Consider the following 22,420-nt stretch of genomic DNA (forward strand, 5'->3'; position numbering starts at 1 on the left):
CTTTATCTTTTCAAAATATTCCTGTCCTAACTAAAAATTCTTCCATCCATTTTTTCAATTACAGAAAAAGACGCTACGTAAGACAATGCAATGACCCACTTTCCTCACAAGCAGCAATAAAGGACTGATGTATAGTGTTCTGTCTCAACTGTCCATATCTGAGTTCTTACCATATCTGGGTATGATCCCCCAGGCAGTGAACGAAGCGTAGATCCCACCAATCATCCAGAACATACACAGCCAGGACAGATGCTCTCCTCTCTTGTCCATCTGAAGAAACTCGGAGAAGTACGAGTACACAATGGGCACTGTGCCGCCAATACTGAGAGGAGAGAGTGATGGTGAGAAAAAAAGCAAACAGAGAGAGTGGTAACTATAGCAAACAATTTAAAAAACACAACCACAAAATCAGCATAAAACAGTTTTTATTAATGGGGAAATAATGAGACTGAGGAAGAGATTAATGTAGATTGGTAGAAGAAGAAATCACTGACCACTGAGCCGGAAAAAAAAAAGCTTTTTCATTGTAAAACTATATCCACTAAGCAGCAAACTAAAATGGAACATCACAGAGCAAAGTTAAGATACTTCAGTGGGGTGAACAAAGGGTGAACTTTATTTATATCACATTCCATGAACAGACTGAAAAGTATTAATATTCCTACATGTTGGTGCAGATGTGATGTTTGTAGCAGAGAGGCTATGCATAACAAATTCTATCCACATATGAGGCAAGCATTGTTGTGGTGCAAACTGTTAGTGACTGTGCATCACATTCACTGCGCTGTGCTCAGTATGTGACCTCCTTTCTGAGTCAGCGTGGCTCCCTGTGGACCACAGTTATTCTGAGATGGAACACGCTGCTGTGCAACTGCAGTGAAACACGAATCCGCATATGGACTGTGTGGAGCTTGATTTGTTGTGTGATCTCCATATTAAAAAGCTGCATTAATGGCTGAAAACGTTGCGTGACACTCATGAAGCCTGTAAAAGACTAATGAATAAAACTATTGCTGCACTAAGATATGCTGCACATTGGTGGCTATGAATGACGCCAAATTAAACATCTGATTTATATAGAGAGAAACAGATAGATTTACCATACATTTAAAAAAAAAACTCTAATTTTATAAAAACGCATTGTGTTCTAATGTTATATGGATATGATTGGTTTTCCTTATGATACATCCAATTCATTATTATCATTGATTTGATAACATATGTGGTGAAAAGTTTTAAAGGTATAATATGCAGGATTTTCCTAAAGAACAATGTATAGACTCAGACGAACGTAGTCCCCTTCAATCATCACTGAAGTGTGTGGCCCTCTGCCTCTAATTTATTTTTTTATTTTTTTTAATTTTGCTGGGGTTGGGATGTTTCTGGACGGCAAGCTTTGGGCAGTGAGTGTGTAGCCCAAAGCCAATAACAGCACGCAGGTGAGACTGAGACTTGGCAGCGAAATGGTAACATCCAGGTGCCAGACTGTAAGCAGCATGCATGCAAGAGGAAGAGGAAAACTGTTTACAAAGGAAAAGAGTGTGTGTTTGTAAGGGTTACCCAATGCCAGACAGCAGCCTGAAGAAGAGGAAGAAGCCGTAGTCCTGGGCGAACGAAGACAGGAAGGCAAAGATGCAGTTTATAGCTAATGCCACAATCAGACAACGGCGACGGCCAACTTTATCTGCCAGACCGCCCCACAGGCACGCTCCCACCATCATGCTCAGGAAGACGATCAGACCTGCAGAGAGAGACATAGAGATTTCCTGTGCGCTTACATCAAGGAAACAAACTAATTAGACTTTTTTGAGACTTTAAGCGACACATTTCTTTCACTTTTTAAATCCTTGCGCATTCTGGTTGGTTCAAAACCTCATAAACACGATGATCAGGCGATGGGAGTGTGTTCCTCCTCTGGTTTGATTTAAAGCTACCTATTGAGGATTTACTAACATCGCTCCCTTTTTTTCTTTTTAAGTATCATCCTGCCTCATACAGTCAAATGAGTCTATACATGGTCCAGGCTGTTGGCCACTGTACTGGCCTCTACAGCCATGTTCTGTTCTGTTCTGTTGGTGAAATAAACAGTCAAACCTTGACAAGCCTGTACAAAGTCAGAAATTTCACTTTGCAACAATGCATTTGCAGCAGCTCGTCCAAATCAGCTTTTTGTTATCTCAGGAACAACTTCTAGAGCATTGTGGTGATTCAATATATCTGCCATTTATCTTATTTTTTCTTTTATCATTTATCTCATCTTCTTTTAATTTTTCTATCTGCCTTAAGAATTTATAAATTGTACACATATTATCTTAAAACCTTGTCTTTCACATCTGAATTAGATGTAATGAGCTCAGTTCTCGCAACAAGAAAACTGGAAGCAAACTCAAAACAACAGTTTGAGAGTTGAATAAACCCAGTCAGTTATGTACTGACCAGTCAGAGCATATTTAGATGAAGATGAGACTCACCTCTTCAATCTCCAAAACCTTGTTATTCATCAAAACCTTACTTTGTGGTTCTACTGTATATAATATAAAGCATGAACTGATCTGGGCGAATAGCTGCGGAGAAATATGCCATTTTCAGAACAGCTGACAAAACAAACATCATTTTATATACTTGCACATGAAGATATTCAGTATGACAAAATTCAGGTATCTGCTCTATAGTAAGAACAGCTATAATGGATATCTATTTCCAAACTGAAATATGGAGCATCACTGAAATGCTGCGCGGCTCTTTCCAAGGTCAGGACAGAGAGTATCGATGACTCTGGCTGTGTCTGCTGACTCAGAACACCAACACAGACACACAGTCTTGTCGAAGACACTGCTCTCAAACAGAGGTAAGGTGGGAGAATGGAGGAAGTGTGAGACAAGAGAAGAAGCAAACCGGAGGGGAAGATAGTGTAGGAGGAGGGGAAAGAGATGGAGAGAGAGTGGAGGCAGAGGGGAAAAACAGGAAGGATAGATGGGAACTCAAATGAAGCAACTGTACCATGTATTAATATTTGAGAGCATAATCTGTCAGTCTGTAAGTCTGCTTTTCCCCTCAGAACTTCAGAAGCTGATTAAAATCCATTCAGTTTCTCAGTTTCTTAATCTTGTGTCAGTTAGTCACAAATTGCGTGTGTGTGTGTGTGTGTGTGTGTGTGTATGTGTGTGTGTGTGTAAAGGGCTTCGGTTGATACTGCTGAGTCTCCATCTGTCTGAGCAGTAAGAAAATGAGACGGACAGACGGATGGAAAAGGAGGAGGCAAAGAAACACAGAAAGCATATTATATGAGGGTCACCCCCTTATCTGATGGACAGATGGTGGCAAAGGACAGGAAGTTGGGAACAAAGTGTCCCTGATTTGTCTCTCTGCTACAGCCGCCACCCTTTTTGCTGCTGAGTCTGGTGGTTGCAGACGAAGAGAATGTTTAAGAAACACTGCTGATTATAAACACAAAGGACTGCCCAGCACCAGATGGAAAGTCAGCTGATGCTGCAGGTAAAGGATGTTCATGTCACAGTTTCCTCCGGTCACCAGTAGAGGTCAATAAAGGTCCCCTCTTTAAATCTGTTTCACATGAGTCTCAGTAATAGACAATACACACATATATCTAAAAAAAGATGAACACACACACACACACACACACACACACACACACACACACATATACACACACACACTTGGCTTTCCATGCTGATGCTGGCTGAATTGAGTTGTGGCACATATCAAATCTCTTATGTACTTCAACAGCAGATCGGTGTGACAGCATTCAGCTCTCTGCTCCCCCCATCGTTCTTCTTTTCTTGTCCTCTTCACTTGTCTGCTGTTTTCTTTCCTCCCTCTCTCTCTCTTCATGTTCTCCTTTTCCATCATCATCTCTTCTTTCCATCTCTTCTAATCTCCTCTCTGCTTTGCCTTCCTCACCTTTTCTCTGCTCCTTTCCTGTTTTGTCGTCTTCCCCGTCTCCATTTATACTACTCACTCCCCATCCGACAGGATGATTCATTCCTTCCTCCTCAGTGTCCATTGGCTAATTAAGGAGTACCTTCACAGCAGACTGAAAAGCAGTGTTTAGCTGTCCACTCCAATTAAAATGTAAAGCCTGTTTTACCTGTGACCACAACCAGCATCACTGATGGGTGTGGTTAAGTGTGCTTTGTTGCACCTGTAACCTCACCCAAAAGTGATGTCATGGTTTGCTGGCATGCACCTGTATGTCACTCCAGCAAGGTGAAAGGAACCAGTCAAAGTCAGGAAGAACAAACAGAACCATATAAAAATGTTTAAGCATGTTTTAGTTGCAGATAATGTTTTAAATACTTATATATGTATATTTAGAAAATTAATAATAGCTTCATCAGCTTTCACATTTTATTCACACAAAGCCAGAAAATGCTTTAAGTTTTTGTGTTAAACCACTTGTCTTGATATGTTATCTGGCAGATCTCAGCCACACAAGCCCTGGATCCAAGAGATGATGTCTAGTTTACCCAAATGATCACTCAAGAGTTCTTTAAGTTCCTTTACATGGAGAAACTCTGGCCAACACATCACAACTTGTGCTTCTGTCAAACCCTCAGAGGAATACAGAAATCACATCAAAATCAAATCAAACTGAAATAGAGGCAGTGATTCTGCTCAGGGACGCTCAGACCAACCAGAGAGAATCAATGCATCACTACATCACCGATTCTGCTCCACCGACAGCAGCGCAGACCTGACCACATAAAAACACTTCTCGCAAAGAAACCACACCGTAAGCAACAATAAATCAATAAAGCTCTTACCCAACATTCCTTTCTCTGCATTGGACAGACACAGATCTTTTTCTGCAGATGGTAGAACAAACGCAACAACAAAACATTCCACTCCATCTGCCATCAGAGCCAGGCCGAGCACCGTGAAGAGCGTCCACTGGAACTTCCCGTGGCCACAGTCCTCCATGATGTCCTCGTATTGTTCAGATAACTCCTGGAGTTCAGAGACGGCGCTGCCGGCTGCTTGAGTTTTAGCCCTGACACGCAGAAGGAGGAAAAGAGGAAAAGTAAATGAGTTGAACACTGTCAACAATCTTTGATTCCTTTTGCGGCTTCATGAGCATCTCTAACTGAAAGACGTCTGGCTCTGGTGTTGATTGTCACGTTGAGGTATTAAACAGGAAGATAATTTGATGAGGGAATTGATATTGCTGATCTAACCACCGTGCAAAATCCCTGTGCAAAACCAAGTCTTGAAGCGTGACAGTTAAAATCTATGCTGTGATTCTCTGAGAGCTTTAAATCTGGGACTGCACTTCTGTCCATCTTTGTTTCCGTCTGTGTGACACAGACAAGATGAAAACAAACCCAGAACAAAAGCAGACTGTTAGACAGCAGAAACAATCAGACCATTTGCCCACCACAGTTTTACAGAGGAGGAGCTCCAGCACCTCTGCGTGCAGCAGGTGGAGGTGAAATGGTGTTGATATATCGGACACAATAAAATTAGTTAAGATTCAGTGTTATCACAAAACAAATTACAACTCCCCAACATCGGTTTGTGGTTACAGCAAGACACAACTCATGGAGACCCGGGTGCCTGAAGGCTATTTGACTTGACACTAACAGGCAAAGAGCTGAGGCTCGACTTGGTGACTCATAAATATTGAAAAATGTAATACTGTGTGCAGTTTTGCCTTTTGGAGCTCTGCCAAGGTGTCATGAATAATTAGCAATGAATGCGCAAATGTCTCCATAATCTAATGCACACCTCAGTTGCAGCTGCTGGTACCAGAATAAAATTAGAATGTCAGAATAAAAAAGAGAAAAGTGCAAATTTAGATGAGAGGAATTAATTAGTGTATACATATAAATGAGTAGCTCAAATAACAGTAATAGAAGTAGCAGTAGTTTCCAAGTTTCGAAATTTTTTCAATTATTTTATTCATGTTTTTAAAATAATTATTATTATGTTTTCATTCGTCAATTGTATTAACTAATTAAGCTTAAGTAGACAATATCTTTGATTTATCCTGTTATGGAAATTGGTTCTTTGCATTTAACCCATCCTTAGCATTAGGAACCCTGGGAAGCCACTGAGCAGCACCCGGGGACTGACTACGAATTAACCAAAGATACATGTTTTTGATGGTGGGGGAAACCAGAGAACCAGGAAGAAACCAAAGCAAGGCCAAAGCTGCTGAAGAGAAGCATCCCCACAGCACAATGGTTTTGTTGTGGCATGGGCAGCGTTAGCTTTGGTTCACTGGTGCACCTTCATTCCACTCTCAGTCACTGATCTTTGTAGCTCCTTCAAAGTGATTGTTGATTTTTGGTGGTTTGCCTTCCATTTGCACATTATTGATGCAACAGTGCTCACTGGGATATGCAAACACTTGGATTAGTTTGTACCCTTTTCCTGTGTGCATGTCTGGGGCTTTATCTCTAACTTCCTTATAATGCTATCGTTCTTGAGAAATGGGTTATTTTATGTGCCATGGGCGAAAGCAATTATAGGCCAATTGTGTCCTCATTAGGGCAATATTGTATTTCTCATCTGTGTAAACTTGGAGCTTCCGGAGCTTGGGAGTTAAATACTTATGCAAACAGCATATTTCAATTATTTATTTTTCTAAAATAATGTCACTTTAAAATACTACATTTTGAGGAACAGTCTGCAATTCAGACACATCTGAACCCTAATCCTCATCGTTCAGGGGTGCTAAGGACATTGTTCACCTCCTCAATATGCATCAATACCCTGTATGGACCTGGAAACCAAGGCCCCAACTGGTTGCATGGCCCCTGAGCTAACATCAGTGTTAGGTGTCCTGGATTGAATGTGCCTGTCATCGTACCTCACCTTCATGCGAGCCTTGGCCACAGCCACGTTTCATTAAATGTTAGTCATTTCTGTTAAACTGTCTGAGTTTTGACTCCTTTCTGGTTAATTGTGGTGAGGCTATACATGGGAAGACTGATGTAAACTGATAATGCATAGGCTTCAGACATTTGATAAAACTTAGTTTAGTTAAAAATGAATAACAAGAAAGAGAGAAATGAAAAGCACAGTTTGAGGATATGGAGATATATTTCAGTATGAATTATATGTCAATATTGAACCAATTTGATGCTCTGAAAGCACAACAATTACACTGCCAATGAACATTTGGTTAGAAAATACAACAGTTGCTGGATTTAATGTATAAACCAGGGCCACTTTATGTGTTCTATCTGAAAACAGATACAGAGACAGATATTCTTTCTGGTTGAAAAGACAGTGTACAGACAGCGACGTCTCTGTGAACCTTTACTTGTTATATGATCAATTCATGGTCGGATCTTTTTATGGGATTTAACGACAAGAGGAAGAATAGAGAATATCGCTCGACTTTAAAACATCAGAAAGAGGACGCTAAATGTTTTCTTAAAAATGTAACACTTAGTTTTGATTTGCTTAGAATTTTCTAGATCACCATCACCTTCAATTCACTTTTTTGCAGCTATGACTGTGTTTGGGATTGAGACAGTATGAAAATCAATTAGCAGAAACATAATTGATATGTGTAATCATTCATTGTGATCATCAACCCTGTATTGATTTTTGTGTTAGTTATATATGTGTGTGTTAATGGAATTAAAGTGTAGATTGATTTAGAAGTCTGCACTGCATTACCTCATAATGGAAACGCAACTTTGACAAAAAATGAATGCAGACTTGTTGTTCACTGTGATGGATTACGTAACTCAGTAAGAGTCTGCTTATACAAAATGAATGGAAACCCAGGCTGCCTGGAAATGCACATTAATGTTTCTAAGTGCCGGCCACTGGTGGAGTAAGTATTCAGAGCCTTCACTTAAACAAAAGTGCCAACACAACAATCTAAAAATAGGTACAGTGAAAGTCTTGCATTCAAAATCCTACTTAATTACATAAAAGTACATTTACATTAATGTTATTAGCATATTACACATAGAGTATTAAGAGTGACAAATTGAATTCTGCAGAAAAATGTTCTTTGCTCTCTGTTTTAGAAACGTTTCTCCTGTATTTTATGTAAATTCTTAAAAATGAAAAGATCCAATAACTTAGTTGTCAGTTAAATGTAGTGGAAAGTGGCATATAGACATGGAAATATTCAAGTAAAATGCATGTACCACTAAAAACTGTACATGAGCAAATGTACTTTACTCTCTAACACTACCACCAGCAGCATGGTTTGCATAATGGTGGGCTGTCATGTAAAATATATGTAATATAGAATATAAGATGAGGCATTTAATGGATCTGTGGAAAAATTGGGATCTGGGAAGGTTGGAGCCTAAGAAGACAGAGGCATTAGGGGTCCAGGACGGTCAAATCAAGTTGGGAGAGGGGTGTGGTCTAAAAGGTGGTCAGCCCACTGGAAGACACAGCCGGGGGAGAGAAATTCAGACCATAAAGACATCATGAGGGGTCAGTAAAGGTTGGCGTCTTAGAATATTGGGGCCAATAGAAGGTGCACTAAAAATCTGAGAGTGCGGTCTGTAGCCACACTGTTGCACATTTTTCTGTGCTTTCTGGTACATTGACAGAACAAACAAAAAGGACAAATGTGCTGTGTCTCACCGTGCGGCTCTCTGCGCAGCCTTCACCTCGTCAGGATGTGGTATCCCTTGATATTCTCCTTCATACATCTGATCCTCATCATCGTGTCCCTCAGTCACGTCACTCGCTGCGTCCTCTTCTTGGGGAGGGTAGTCTGCCTGGTAACCATATCCATCATGGCCACCACCTTCTCCATAAGTCTCATAGCTGTCACCCCCTCCTTGGTGGTATATGTTGTTTTGGTAGGGGTCAGCCATTTTGGCTAAGAAGGCCTGCTTGGCTAATAGCTAATTTTACAGCAAGAAGAAGGTTTTTGTTTGTCTTGTTAATTATGTCTAGTATGGTGTTAATCCTTTAGTTTAGCATGATGACTTAATTAGCTTGAAAGTGCAAATTATGCTAAACTGCTGGTGCCACAGTCATTAATACCAGTGATTGTGTTCCTCCTGCTGGCCTGTAGAGTTAATAGTGAATAATGGTGTTAACATCTAACATCTCAAATTGACCCACTTTGTTGTGCAGTGCATTTTAAGCAGTCATGATTTTCTGTATGAGAGCAGATATTGTGAATGAGCTCCAGGAGCTTCTTTGTGGGTGTCTGTGTCAGCTCCTGGGTTTAGTTGTTGTGGTGGTGCTGGTCTGAGTCCTCAGATCCTGTCTTCAGTTTTTACTCCTGAAAACAGAAAAGTTAGTTAGTTTATTCTCAAAACTAAAAAACAAATATCTCATTGCATAAGAGAGTCTTGCAATATTACAGGCTTTGATTAATGAATACTGTCTACCACCTTTACGGCCTGTTCTTTAATGTTTTTAATGTGCTGAACCAGCTCAACTTTGAGGTTAGGTTTTTTTTTGTTGTTGTTGTTTTTTTTACATTTCTGCTCATCCACAAGTAAATTAAGCATGTTTGTTTGCCCACAGCCACCTCATCATTTGTGGTTTTGGGGTAACAAATAACTTTTTAGTGGAAATTTTAGTTTTAGTGGTTCTGTCTTTGTTTTTTTCTTGCTGGACCACAAATGGAGGAGTATAACAAACACACATGCATTCACACACAGTCTTGCTTGATGTTTTGTAAATGCTGCACCACTTATCCTGTAATGCAAAACAATTCGTCCATGGAGTTTTTATTGCAGGCTGTTTGTGGAGGCAGATGGTCCTGGAAGGAGTTCAGGCTAACATATGAAGCCACTGCTGGTCATATGTTGTTTACATATGATAAGATGAAGATTCCTCCCTAGCCAATCAAGTTTTGTGCAGTTCATTTTTCATTTGCTTGACAGGAGAAATCATATCAGTGTAATTTTGGAGGATTTTCAGTTTGTAAAATCTGCACTTAAGCCTGCTCCATGCTGCTGATCACTACTGAAACTCATTGCAGTAATATGATTCAGGCAATCATTGTACCTTCTCAGAGCGGTCACATGGCATATAGGAGGCTTTTCTCCTCTAACTAATTGTTAATAAACAGTGAATCCTGTAATTTTATTGGAATTTACTGGACATGACAAACCATCACTTATCCACATACTGTTATCAACCTGTTAGACACACTTCACTTCTTCAGTTCAAAGAAGAAAGAGCATTATCAACATACTAATCAAGCACAAGGAAAGAAAACAAAGCCTATGTGAATGAAATAGTCTACATTCGTGCTCGCAGCTCAGAACAATGCTAACATGCTGATGTTTAGCAGGTATATTGTTTACCACAGAGTAAAGCTTTGGCTGATGAGAATGCGCATTAATGATAATTAGTTTTGCAGGTATTTGGTCATTAAACAAATTAATGGATACATCAACATGTTGACCTGATGATGGCTCGAGATAAATAGTCAGAGGGTGAATACAATTCTTCCTGCCTATCCAGTCCTTAGTGTGGCTAAAAAGACCGTTCACTAGTGCAGGTCCCTGCCATGCACCATCATACTGAAAATAGGTGTCATATTATGTCAAAGAACATTGGCAAAGAAGGTGCAAGTCATTTTTCAGCATCTCTTCAGCCTCCTATTTGGAGAAGCTTTACTGATAGAGGCACTCTTTAGTTCAATCCAAAGTGAACCAAGTGTTATGGTCCAGTGTACACTGCTTTTAAAAGACAGGAGAAAAAAAAAAAAAAAGGTCATCACTGTTTCCTCTGGGAACAAAACAACCAAGAACTAAATGCCCTGACTGCACTCTGTGTTCAGAGCCATTAAACCACAAAAACAGAGTGCAGGGTGTTGGTTTATTTTAAAAGCCAAGGATCCCTTTAAGAGTTACATGTGTCAGTGTCATGTCATGTCAGTGACTTGCATTTAATTCATCAGTTCAACAGAGATGACAAGGATATTAGGAGCCTGACCAATGTTTAATGATACACACACACAGTTACAGTGGCTGTCAGATTACTTACTGACATTACAGTATTTCTTTTCTTTTCCTTTATGGTTTGTTAAAGGGATACTCCATACATTTATTATGATGGGGATAAAATTGGGGTAATTATGTGAAAAAGATCAAAAAAGAACAGTCCAAACTGATGCAGTGGATACTATACTTCCCACAGTGCAGCAATAATGTCTTTCCTTGAAACTGCAATGTCTTTCAAATTCCGGTTTGTAACACAGGCTTTTAGTAACATATTTAAAGTCCCCCAAAATGACATTATCTTAATGACATAATCTGGGTTATTTTTCTAACTGTGGAAGGCTCTCTCCAGAGCTACGTCATGCAACTGTTTTCACAGGCTCAGTTGCACTCTTCATGACGGTAAACTGAGCTTCATGCATTAAACTGGTGGACTGCCTCTTCAAAAATTGAATGATAATTCATAATCCACTCACTCTTTCGTTTCTGGGAACAGCACCATAAAATTTAAGCCTAACAATCTCTATCACATCGTGTTGCTCATCACAGCCAATTGTAATTAGAGTTGCAATTTAAAATGCGGAGCTCCAGGCGACGCTTTGGCAGGAACAGACAGGTCATTGTGAGTGTGTCATTAATGGAGACTGAAGTTTTAATTGATCTATGGTTTTTAACTATTTTCAATGTGTCCGCCTCCAACACACCTGCTGATTTACACCACAGTGTGCAGAAGTAAATATATTACAGAATAATTCAGGTTTATTTTATCCTAATATTGCCTTTTTTCTGTTTCCTGAATAAGTCTCTGCAGTATGACATTAAGACATTTCGACTTTTGTTATGACAACGGCACCCTTAGTGACACTGAAGTGTAACCTGTCTTATCCAGGAAAGTCCAATTTTCCATTCACACTTGGCCTTGTTAAGCAGATGTGTATTGAACCTATGTAAATCCACTCAGGCAGTCTTGTGTGTTTGTGTCTTGTGGGTAAAGGATATAACTTGCCTGCAATAATAGGACAGAAGTCCTGCCATGCATGACTGTGGCTTGTTGGGAGTGACTTCACCAAATCATAGTGACCAGCATATTATGGAACACAAGTGCACTGAGCTGTCGACCTGCTCTGAGCAGGCGAGTGGAAGAGCGTGCCACGCCATCCACCACGCCTCTCCTCCCCCTGGGGTACAGGGCGACCAAGATACCAAATCTGTGCAGTCAAGAGAATATTCTCAGTGCTACCCAGGAAAATGGCAGTTTGCCGGTGTGACACTGTGCTTCGTGCACCGCACTGACACGAAAATGAAGCTCAGTCTTCCTTCCTGTTTGCGTTGTCTTAGAGGTGACTCGGTCATATTCACCATATGGATGCTTTCTTAGCCAGCCATTCAGTGCCAGTGCCACATTATACCACAGCTCAACTCTTCCATGCAAAGCACATATTCTCTGTCTGCATGGGATGAACTAGGAATGAAAAATGGCTCTGAATTTTTGAGTCAGCATGACAGCCCAGTGCCATCCCATCATACATCAGCAATAGACCATGAATCATGGGACCACAATGTTAAAAAATGGTGAAATACAAGCATTGTGGTTATAGGCTGAGGCCAAGAGTAGCTGTCTTGTAATTTTGAAATGCAGTGCTGCAGAATTAGTTATGTTACTGCCAATAAAAAAAATGACATAAATTTTAATGTACTTGTTTGATAAAATGCTGCACTAGCAAAGGGGTGGTTATTAAGCAAATGTTTTCTGCGCATAAAACTCAATAGCCTTGTCCCTCCATGCAAATCAGAAGCCTTGTTCAGTGCACTGGGTTGTCAACGCTGCAGAGCAGACACCCATCATCATCATAAGGCATGTGCACACAGCAGTGTGTAGACAAATACAACATTTTTCCAACGTAAATAAACCCAAGTGTTGCCTGTTGTGTCTAATAGACAAGCTCAGAGATTCTCCGACAACGATGGAGATACCTCACATAGTCCGGCCACTGCGCTGCTGTCGGCTCCAGGGGATGACCAGCCTGCAGATCTGAGTGGTTTGATGGTGGTCTGGAGTTAGAAAATAATGTGATTATGTAGAATGGGTGAATTGTGAATTACAGACTTTTTGGTTTATTGCAGAAGTTGGCAAGCTACTCGGACATCATTATCAGGACGGGACCTCTTCCACTGGTGAGTAATGTTAGATGCATGCATTTTCTGAATTCATTAATATTCTGCTGGCTGGAAGGGGACGCTCAGATGATGATCGCCGCCATATGGTGAGAGGAGCTCACGGGGGGCAGTATTAAAGTTTAGCTGCCAGCTTTTCTGGCAGTGTATTTCAACTCTTAGTTTCGTAAGGTAATGCAGTTCAGCTTCCAGGTTTTTCAGCTGTGCAGTGCAACACATTTAAGATTTCAGATTTTTTTGGAAATTGCTTTCTTGACTGACTTGACTGTTTCTTTATTGATCCCAATTTGGGAAAATATTCTGTTGCAGTAGCAATTTAAACATACAGACAAACACAAAATATATACAACAATTGTTTAAAAATGCAACAAAACATATAAACAAGAATGACCGCAGTTTCTCAAAAATATAACTAACTAGTATAAGTTCACATTTCTGCATTTCCAGGTATGCTTTGAAATTTCTATTAGCGGTCAGCATTCACATTGCATTTTCTGTAGGAAATGCATTTTCTAGTACTAAATATTCTTCTCCCCTGTGTGTTTTTACTTCACAGATTCACCTTAACGTTGCTGCAACAATCATAAAGAATTGCCTCTCTCGCTCTCTTCCCTCCCTGTCTCTTCTTTCCCTTCTCCTTCTCTACCCCCCCCCCCCCCCCCCCCCCCCTCTCAATGACTGAGCACTTTCAGACCTTGGCACATGTATATTTGGGCATTTGGACATCTTGTTCAGGGTTTTTAGGTTTCTTAAACAGAGATTTTTTAAACTCCAGTAACTGTGTGTCTGTGTATAAATGTAACAGTAACTAACACTAGTGATGTCTCAGTTAAATTGAAGTCTAACGGTCATGGCAGTGGGTGAGCATGCAGAGTACCAGGGCCTAGCAACTGCGACATCTGAGCATAATGCAGTCACGATTAATGTTATAAATTACACCTGTGCTTTTCCTCCTATTGTGTGATCAACCCTTTCCCCTTTCCCCGTTCCCTTCGTGTTATTTGTCTGTCTGCTCCCTTGTCTGTCTGAGGCTGGGCGTGGTCTCCTACACTCTCTGCTGGCTCCTGCCTAATCACCTGAGCACCTGCTGCGCATCAAGCTCATCAGACCAGCAGTATATAAGTCTGGCTTTCTTCACCTCTGGTGGCCAGTTTATCCTGATCCCTTTCAGTGTCTGCCAGTCACGTCCAGTGTCTCGCTCTGCCTCTACCTCCCAGTTGTGGTTTCCTGTTCAGCCCACCAAGAGTTTGCCTTCAGTTTCAGAGAGCTGTTTAATAAATTCTCAATTTTTGTAGCCTCATTCTTTCTACCGGTCTGCATCTCTGAGTCCAGTCAATTTTGCAAAAGCGTAAGCTTCATAGTGTCAAAATGTCTGCTGTGAAAAAGCAAGCAGCTAATGCTACTGTTGTCCAAGTTTTAGACACATCTTCGTATTAGCTTACTGGATATTAGTTTCTGACCTTTAATTCAGTTATGTTGAGATATATCTGAACTGTTCATTTAAATAAACAGAACTAATTCCCAAAACTGACAGAGACAATAAAATAAAAAAGTAGTTTTTTTCATATACTCAATATTAATATCATATATATTAATAGAATATTAATATTTTTATTATTATTCAGTATGTTCTATTTTCTATCTTATGCGATTCATTCTCTGTTCTATTCTTCTTTCATCCTCATTTTTTATCTTATTTTTAATATTATAAGCAAATCGGCTTTATTTTTACATCTTATTTTCCAGTAATGTTCTATCCCTGTTGTTATGTTCAGTCTGTCTCTTGTGCACGTGATGTCTTTGTTGTAAAGCAGAATTTCTTATATGAAAAGTGGCATACAAATAAAGTTTGCCATTATTATTACAGCAAATGGTTGTACACTTAGATTTGGCAGACAACTTTACACATACATGATTAAATGTTCAAGATTATTAAATCTTAGTTAGACCAACAGTACCAGAAATTTTGGATGAGCGATTGAGGTGGCAGAGGGATTGGATTAGGGCATCAGTAGAGTAACATTGATAAGTAAGTATCAGGTTGTAATGGTCATGCTATACATCCCTGCGTGAATATGACTGGATGTGACAATTCAGCTGATTGTGAGGCAGCTGGTAAACAATGATCAATAAAGGAGCTCATACAAATCAGATAATCCAAGGGCTACTCCAGTGCTCTTTCTGAACTAACGCGATGTAGACTATGCTGGGATCAGACCACAAAAAGACTAAAAAAGAAGTTAGAAATATTTGATGTGAACCAAATCTGTAATGTCAATGTTGCTCGGACTGACTGTTGATGTGACTGCCCTGGTTGATGTGATGTATTTACCAGTACCTGATTCCAGAATTACAAAGACAACAAGCAGTGAAGTGCAGTATTTTACTTTTGAATTTGTGATGCAATGCTGCTAAAACTAACTAAAACTTAAACTGATTACTGTGATACATAATGAAGTGTCCCATCTGCCTGGTCATGTGGTTTCTTCTGCCTCTGAGGCTCTTGATGAAGGCAGACCATTTCTCCATTTGGCTAATAGCAGTACACCATTAGTGGTTGGGGTGATGACCACTGGATTTATTACTCCACTTTGTTCAATTCTGTTATGTCCCATTGCTTTGTTCAACTGTTTGTTAAGCTCTACTATGTCTTGCCCTATTTGCTCAGGTGGCTCCAGCCTCCTTTTCAGCCCTGTTCTATTCATTTAGGGTGACAATGATTAAAACGTCTGATTTACAGTATATAATGGGATATAATGTGCAATAATGGGACATTACCTGTAATATCATGGACACGGTTATTGAACATTTTGAATTAACTATATATACTGTCAGGAGAGGGCCAAGTCCAAGAGCGCATTCTGCCAGTGTGCCATACCTGAGCAAGCAAAAAGGGGAACTGTGCCTAAAAGACTTTGAGACAAGATGAAAAAAATATGCTCTAATTTTAGCTTTGTTCAAAAAACACAAAGCCTGCTTATGTAGAACATGTATACGCTGTCTAACCAATGAGAAGCTTTGTATCCAGTTTTTAACCATATATAGGATGAAACACCCTGCACTTCAGAAGGCATGGACACCCCCTCAGCTCCACTGTGAAAGGAAAAGCAACACTGAGAGGGAGAGAGAACATGGAAGTAATCTTAGAGATTAGACAGACTGAGATAACACCCCTCACAGGAAACCTTGTTAAATTAAGGAATAGCAAGCTTATTATTATTAGTCTCTGTGGGATTTTGTTTCACCTTTTGGCCTTGTCCATTTTGATATATTCCATACTTTCATCCAAGGTTTCTTCAATGAAACTGCAGTACGGTCCTTGTTTCTACCGTTCTCTAAAATGTTCGAAATACCAATCCTTGCCCCTCAAGAGAGGAACTAGATTTGGGGTTTTAGGACACAAGCCCTGAGTATACCTAGAATGAGGGGTATACCGTCCTCTGTCCTATGTTCTTCTGTCAGACACTAATGTCAAGGGAGAGAGACCATTTCAAGACATACTGATATTGCTAGGCCCCTCGCAGGGAGACTGATTATCTGGTGGTTACAGCCACTGGAATTGGATTTTCAGTCTCACTCACCCCAGTGTGCTATTGCATTGCGCAGATCCTTGAAATAAACATGACAACCTTGCTGTTAAGCAAAAAGTAGTGTAGAAAGGAAGAAATGGAAGGTCAGTTCAGTCGGGAGTTGCTTGAAGTGATAGCTAAAAGGTGACATAGCCTTGGCAAAGGTGACAACAATAATAATAACAAACTGTTCCATGTTGAAGAATGACTGCAGCGTAACAGTTGCAAAATACACATACATAATTAAAGGTCAGGTACCCCTAAGAACACCCCCTGCATCCCAGTTGTTATTAGGAGCAACAATTGGAAATTGGAAAAAAGGAAGGCATAGAGGTGTATGCACCAGACTGAGGAAGAGCGCCTTCTGCAATCTTCCTTCACCCCATTCACCTCCAGTTTTATTACATGAAGCATCCATGTGTACTTCCACTGAGCTCATCAGAAGTTCCATTCCACATCTCATTCATCCAGATCTTCAGCCATTGCTCTTCAACCATTCTCCACCACCATCAGTGTTTAGACTCCTTCAGATGGTGTGTTGGTAGGATGCTCATGGCATTACTATCACCCCTCCTTAAAATATAACTTCCTGATGGGCTCTAATGGCCAAAGACCCAAACCTTCAGCTTTCCCATTGTGCACTATGCCAAATATCATCTCAAATAGATTCATGCAGTCATTCATTTTTTTTTGTCTATCTATGGGAGTGCATTCAATTTGAATCATTTTTTCTTGTATTTAATGGTCCTTTTTATTGTCATTTTGTATATCTGTCTTGCTGATAACAAGAACAACCAAGAAAACAGACGAGAAACTTTGAATGAGATATAGAGAAAGGAAAAAAGAAAGAAAGCCTGATGTCTGATATGACTAAGCAGTGGGAAATTATTTGATTGACAGCTGAACATTGATGAATGGTGACCCAGCAATAGGTTATTTTGTTATTGGTAGCTGGCCAGCAGGAAATTAAAGACAGACCGAGCTTGTCTGTCCCCCATCGGCCCATCTCTGTCAATGACCCAACTTTATCAGCCTGTATTGACTATCTCTCTCCTTATACAGCACATAATTAATCTGATAGCAGAGTCAGCAGGATGTCTGCAGGTTTCACCAAGTTTAATTTAAGATTTTTCTTCACCCTCTGAATGCCATCCTGGAGGGTGCTCAGGTCTGTTCACAGTACAGAGGACATGAAAACATAATAATTGGTCAACAATATTCCTCAGCATTGTTTGGTTGTGCATTTAAAAACATAGTTTCTGTTTCCACAAGTTTCACAGGGATACTTGGTCCATAAAATTTGACACAATCAAAGATAATAAATCCTTTTTGATGCCATATCGCTACTCTCACGTATATCATTGTTACACAACCTGCAGACTGATCATGCCATTTTCTAAATAATATTAATCGAACTGGTGGGTATGTGATCATGCCATGTCTAAATATCACCTGAAGTTTACCATGCCCTTTTTTATCCTTGACATTGCTCAATAGCCTGAACATTTGAGGGATTTAAGTTTAAAGTTTAAAGATAGAAGATAGAAGAAATTTTTTTCAGTTAACTTAATAGTAATGAATGTCCTATTTAATCATTTACGTATGTATTTATTTTTGTAGAGAGTATACACAGCTGCCAGAGCCAAATGAACCTCAGGCAGTATCTCTCCAACAGCCACACCTCCTTCTCTCCTCTCCATCAGGTCAAGAAAACATGCACATTATGTAAATACTGTAAATACTGTTTTTTTTAATGTGTTTTTGATGTATAGTATATAGTTGCTCATTTTGCATAATATGCAAAATACAAAATGTGTACATATTATGTACACATCTATTGAAGCTGAGATGTTTCTGCAAATTTTCATACACATTCATAACACATAGGTACCATGTTATATGCAAGTACATTGAAAAACATTTTTAGATTCTGGATTTGAAGAAGATATGTAAAAATCAAGAAAATGCCTTTAGACCCCAGAAGGTTTGTTTTAACTTTGCACTATCCCAAGCCTTTATGATTATGATCATCACTGTGTGGAAGAAAGGAGTGAGGAAGAGGAAAATAATAAAAGGAACTTGAATTTATGCTAAGTTTTAAGATCATTTAGAGGCTGAGCTGTCTGACTAACATAAACAAGCATACCCCACACATGGACTTAGTTTCCTTACAGCTACAGCTAATGTCTCTACATTGGCTGTTTGGGGCAAATAAGCATGGGTAAAACAAACAAACAAACAAAAAAAGAATCAAATTAATGTCTATATTCAATCTGGACAAAATGTAATAAAGCACTATAGATTATTGGAAGAGGACCAACACTTTAGGGTGTCTTGATGCAGTTTTATTTGCTTAAACTTTGTTGCCACTTGACCAAATAAAAAATAAAAAAATACAAAAAGTTTCAGCTGAGCAGCTTGGTGTGAACTATTCTTAAACTTAATCAGCTTCTGTGTGAGACAGATAATTAGTGGCACAAGTGAGGAGGCACGTCTGAAACAGATGTTGGGTCAGATTGGGATGTGATGGTTGACTGATTTCATACTTGGTGATTACACACAAGCAGACGCACACACTAATAAAGCCATGCTTAATATCCCCTAGCAGGCATTATGTCATCTGAGTAGCGGTGTGGCATGACTTTTCCACCAGGTGGGGTCACAGGCTACTCACAACTGAAATCGTAATACACAAACATAAAACTCAGTGTATCTGTCATTGTGATTGAACTCCCTGAAGAGGACATCTCCATAAATCCGCTTAGAGATCAGAGAAAAAAGATGCTTCAGAGCTTTCCTGAGAAAAGCATGTTTAAGATTTCTTCAGTACCAAAGATATTCAGCGCTAGTTGTCTGCACATCTATGACTATATTGCAGCAGGAACTGGTAATAGCTTATTTGGCATACTTTTAGTGGTGTCGTAGTTTATTTTTCAGCAAATTGTTCATCTATATTAGGCATTGCAACTAGCTGCAACTAGCTAGTTTGAAAAGCTACAAGCCAGTGCGTACGACAAGCCTGGTGAAGTAGCCTATTTGCTACTTTGTAATGCTGCCAGGTTGGTTCAGAAATATCATTATTAGCCAGAAAAGACTATAAATATTGAAAAAAATAAATAAATAAAATAAAGATTAAAATACATCTGTACTATGACAAACTGGGTCTAACTTTTGTCAACCCACCCAATCTAATGAAAGTCTGCAGGCAACGCTTTTCATAAGTCATCGCACGTCTCAGAATAACAACTAAAACACACACACACACACACACACACACACACACACACACACACACACACAGAACAATAACAGAAATGATTTATCATTAAAATATGTAATTCACAACTAGAATTGCGGGATGCAGCACCCGAGCGCCCTTACTGGACCACCCACCACTGCATCTGAGCTACACAGACTGAGTTGCACATAGAAATATAGAAGACCTTCACAAAAGTTCTGTCGAACTTCTATCAGCACATTACGTGCCACACCAAAGGCACAGGACTGTGTTATTATTCTCCATTGAAAGAAGGTCAAAATTCTGTGCCACAGTTCAGTAAGACTTATGCTGGAATATAAACACATGATTGTACGGGAAGCTGTGAGAAGAGAGGTCAGGTGTTGGACTGCCCTATCAGAGAGTAAGCTGGAGGTGGTTGGGTTTTGTAACCAATGGTTTCATGTCTCAAAGTCATCATTGCAGCGGTGGTGACTTTATACATTTTCATACCAGTCAGTGAAAAGAGAGAGAGAAAAGAGAGAAATTTGCAAAGGCGTGAATCGTGACTCCAGATGTTGAAAGCTACGGCTGCTTTATCTGTTTTTGATTTTGATTCATTGGCCAAATAAATAGATAATGACAGACATACCAATGTTATCAAATGTAGCGATAAGATGACCAAGAAGATATTCGCTTAAAAGTCACGCACACATTCAAATATGTATAAAGGAAAACCCAAAACATGCAAGAAGGTAAAATTAGGTAGGGAGCTTACATATACACCAAAAGCGTACCAGACACACAAACACACACGTGTGCATGTGGGCGTGCACACACAAACACACACTAATGTGCCTAGTTATAAATGTTGCATGTGCAGCTTGTTCCATCATGAATATTAGATGAAACTTTGGTTTCCTCTGGGCTAGAAGCTAGCTGCTGTTCAACCATTGCTGCCTTCAGTCTGTTCTCACATCATTCTCAGACTGTCAAATTTACCTGAAACAAAAAAATTACACATAGGTAACACTTTATCTTTTCTATTTTTGATCATGTGCATGAGTCCATTTTCTCAACACTTATCCAGATCAGGGAGATCGCAGCATCCTTCAATCTGGTGTCATAAGTGACTACATGTCCTGAATCTGTTGGTAGATATAATCCTGCTGTCCCAGGTCAGCCTCGAGGACTTCTCCAAGTCATTTCTGGCCAGAACATTGTCAAGGGGTGGAGAAGCTTGTTCTTTCAAAGTCCATTTAAATTTTTATTCTCAAGGGCTATACTAAATTATTGAATACATAAATCACAATAACCTCAAATGCAATGGCTGGTATTGCTTCTCTTTGTCAAGATGATACAGAGCCTCATACAAACGACTCTCTCAGATACATGACTTTCACCCAGATGACTGGGGTTCATGTATTGTGGGAAAACAAAAATAAATTATCTTTTCCTAAAGCTAACCAAGAAGTTTTGGTGCTTCAGTCTAACCAAACTGTGACCATTTCACATCATTAACCATGTGTGAGAAAGGCTTTCTGGCGGGATGACTTTGTGCTTTGCTGGGATGAGAACGTGCTGGACAGCTGGAGCAGCTGCTCTGGACATCTAATATTGCTGCGGATGGGTTTACATTGGTGTTAGCTAAAAGTCTTGTGTGTCTCATAGAGATGCTGAAAGGTACCTTGTGCGTCTGTACAAAGCATCAGCATTTGATTCTCTGGGATTGAGATCAGGTTGGGGCTGTATATGGTCCGCAGGCTAGATGTTCTCCTCCCCTGCCTCGTGGCATCACCACTAACTAAAGGCCTCACTCACTTTGATGCAAAGAAGCAGCAGATGCACAATTAGATCTTCCCAGAGTCCCTCACTCTATCACATTAAGTCATGTAGGATTTCAGCTGCTTGTATCTGAATATGTTACCAGTAGCAAGGGCTGAAGAAAGATCAATCTGTTAATCAAGACCAAAGCTTTATGGCTTAGCTGTGCCTTCACCACTGAGGTCTGATACAACACTGAGATTGTTGCAGCTACTGCATCAAACCTCTCCATCACACCATAACACTGTCCATCCTCACTTTTGACCTCAGACTCTGAGGTGAAGCAATACAATGTGTAATATGCAAGGATGGATGACACTGTCTGCCAATAATGGAGATGCCGATCTAATGTTGTACTTTGGACACCTTAACTGTGCCTTGATATCCTGCCCATCAATGATATCAACAAGACTGTGTGACCAGATTTAGTCTTCTTTAAATGATCCTTTTCAGAAATGTTTTGCTTTAAGCTCTCAGTGAACTGGAGGCTTCAGGTTTTACACATCACACTTATGTAAACTGCAGAGATTTAAAGGGGACATAGAGAGACTTCTGGACAAACTCTAGCCCACCCCGTTCTGCACAGAAACATCCGATTGATTTAACAATACAAAAAACACATTTTTGATTGGAGAGGAACTGTAACTGTCTGTCATATTTCTGCCAGGAACCACAGACCTGCAAAGTCATCATTGCCATTAGCCTTCGAGCAGCAGTACTGCAAG

General features: G+C 39.9%; 1 protein-coding gene across 2 annotated transcripts in view; it reads right to left on the reverse strand.

Annotated features, from left to right (window-relative positions):
- LOC143322598 (synaptic vesicle glycoprotein 2B-like) overlaps nucleotides 1–22,420 on the reverse strand; it is a 38,090-nt gene that overhangs the window by 11,965 nt on the left and 3,705 nt on the right. Inside the window, exons 2-6 of one of the 2 annotated variants that reach the window (XM_076733886.1) lie at nucleotides 12,885–12,962; nucleotides 8,584–9,235; nucleotides 4,785–5,011; nucleotides 1,561–1,741; nucleotides 171–322 (exon numbers count right to left, since the gene is read on the reverse strand). In XM_076733886.1, coding sequence (XP_076590001.1) covers nucleotides 171–322; nucleotides 1,561–1,741; nucleotides 4,785–5,011; nucleotides 8,584–8,819 — 796 coding nt within the window. In that variant the 5' untranslated portion in view covers nucleotides 8,820–9,235; nucleotides 12,885–12,962. The remainder of the gene's footprint in view (nucleotides 1–170; nucleotides 323–1,560; nucleotides 1,742–4,784; nucleotides 5,012–8,583; nucleotides 9,236–12,884; nucleotides 12,963–22,420) is intronic. The other variant, XM_076733885.1, reaches the window with a different exon arrangement.

This window comes from Chaetodon auriga, chromosome 6 (assembly GCF_051107435.1).
Source record: "Chaetodon auriga isolate fChaAug3 chromosome 6, fChaAug3.hap1, whole genome shotgun sequence".
In the NCBI taxonomy this organism is placed as follows: Eukaryota; Metazoa; Chordata; class Actinopteri; order Chaetodontiformes; family Chaetodontidae; genus Chaetodon; species Chaetodon auriga.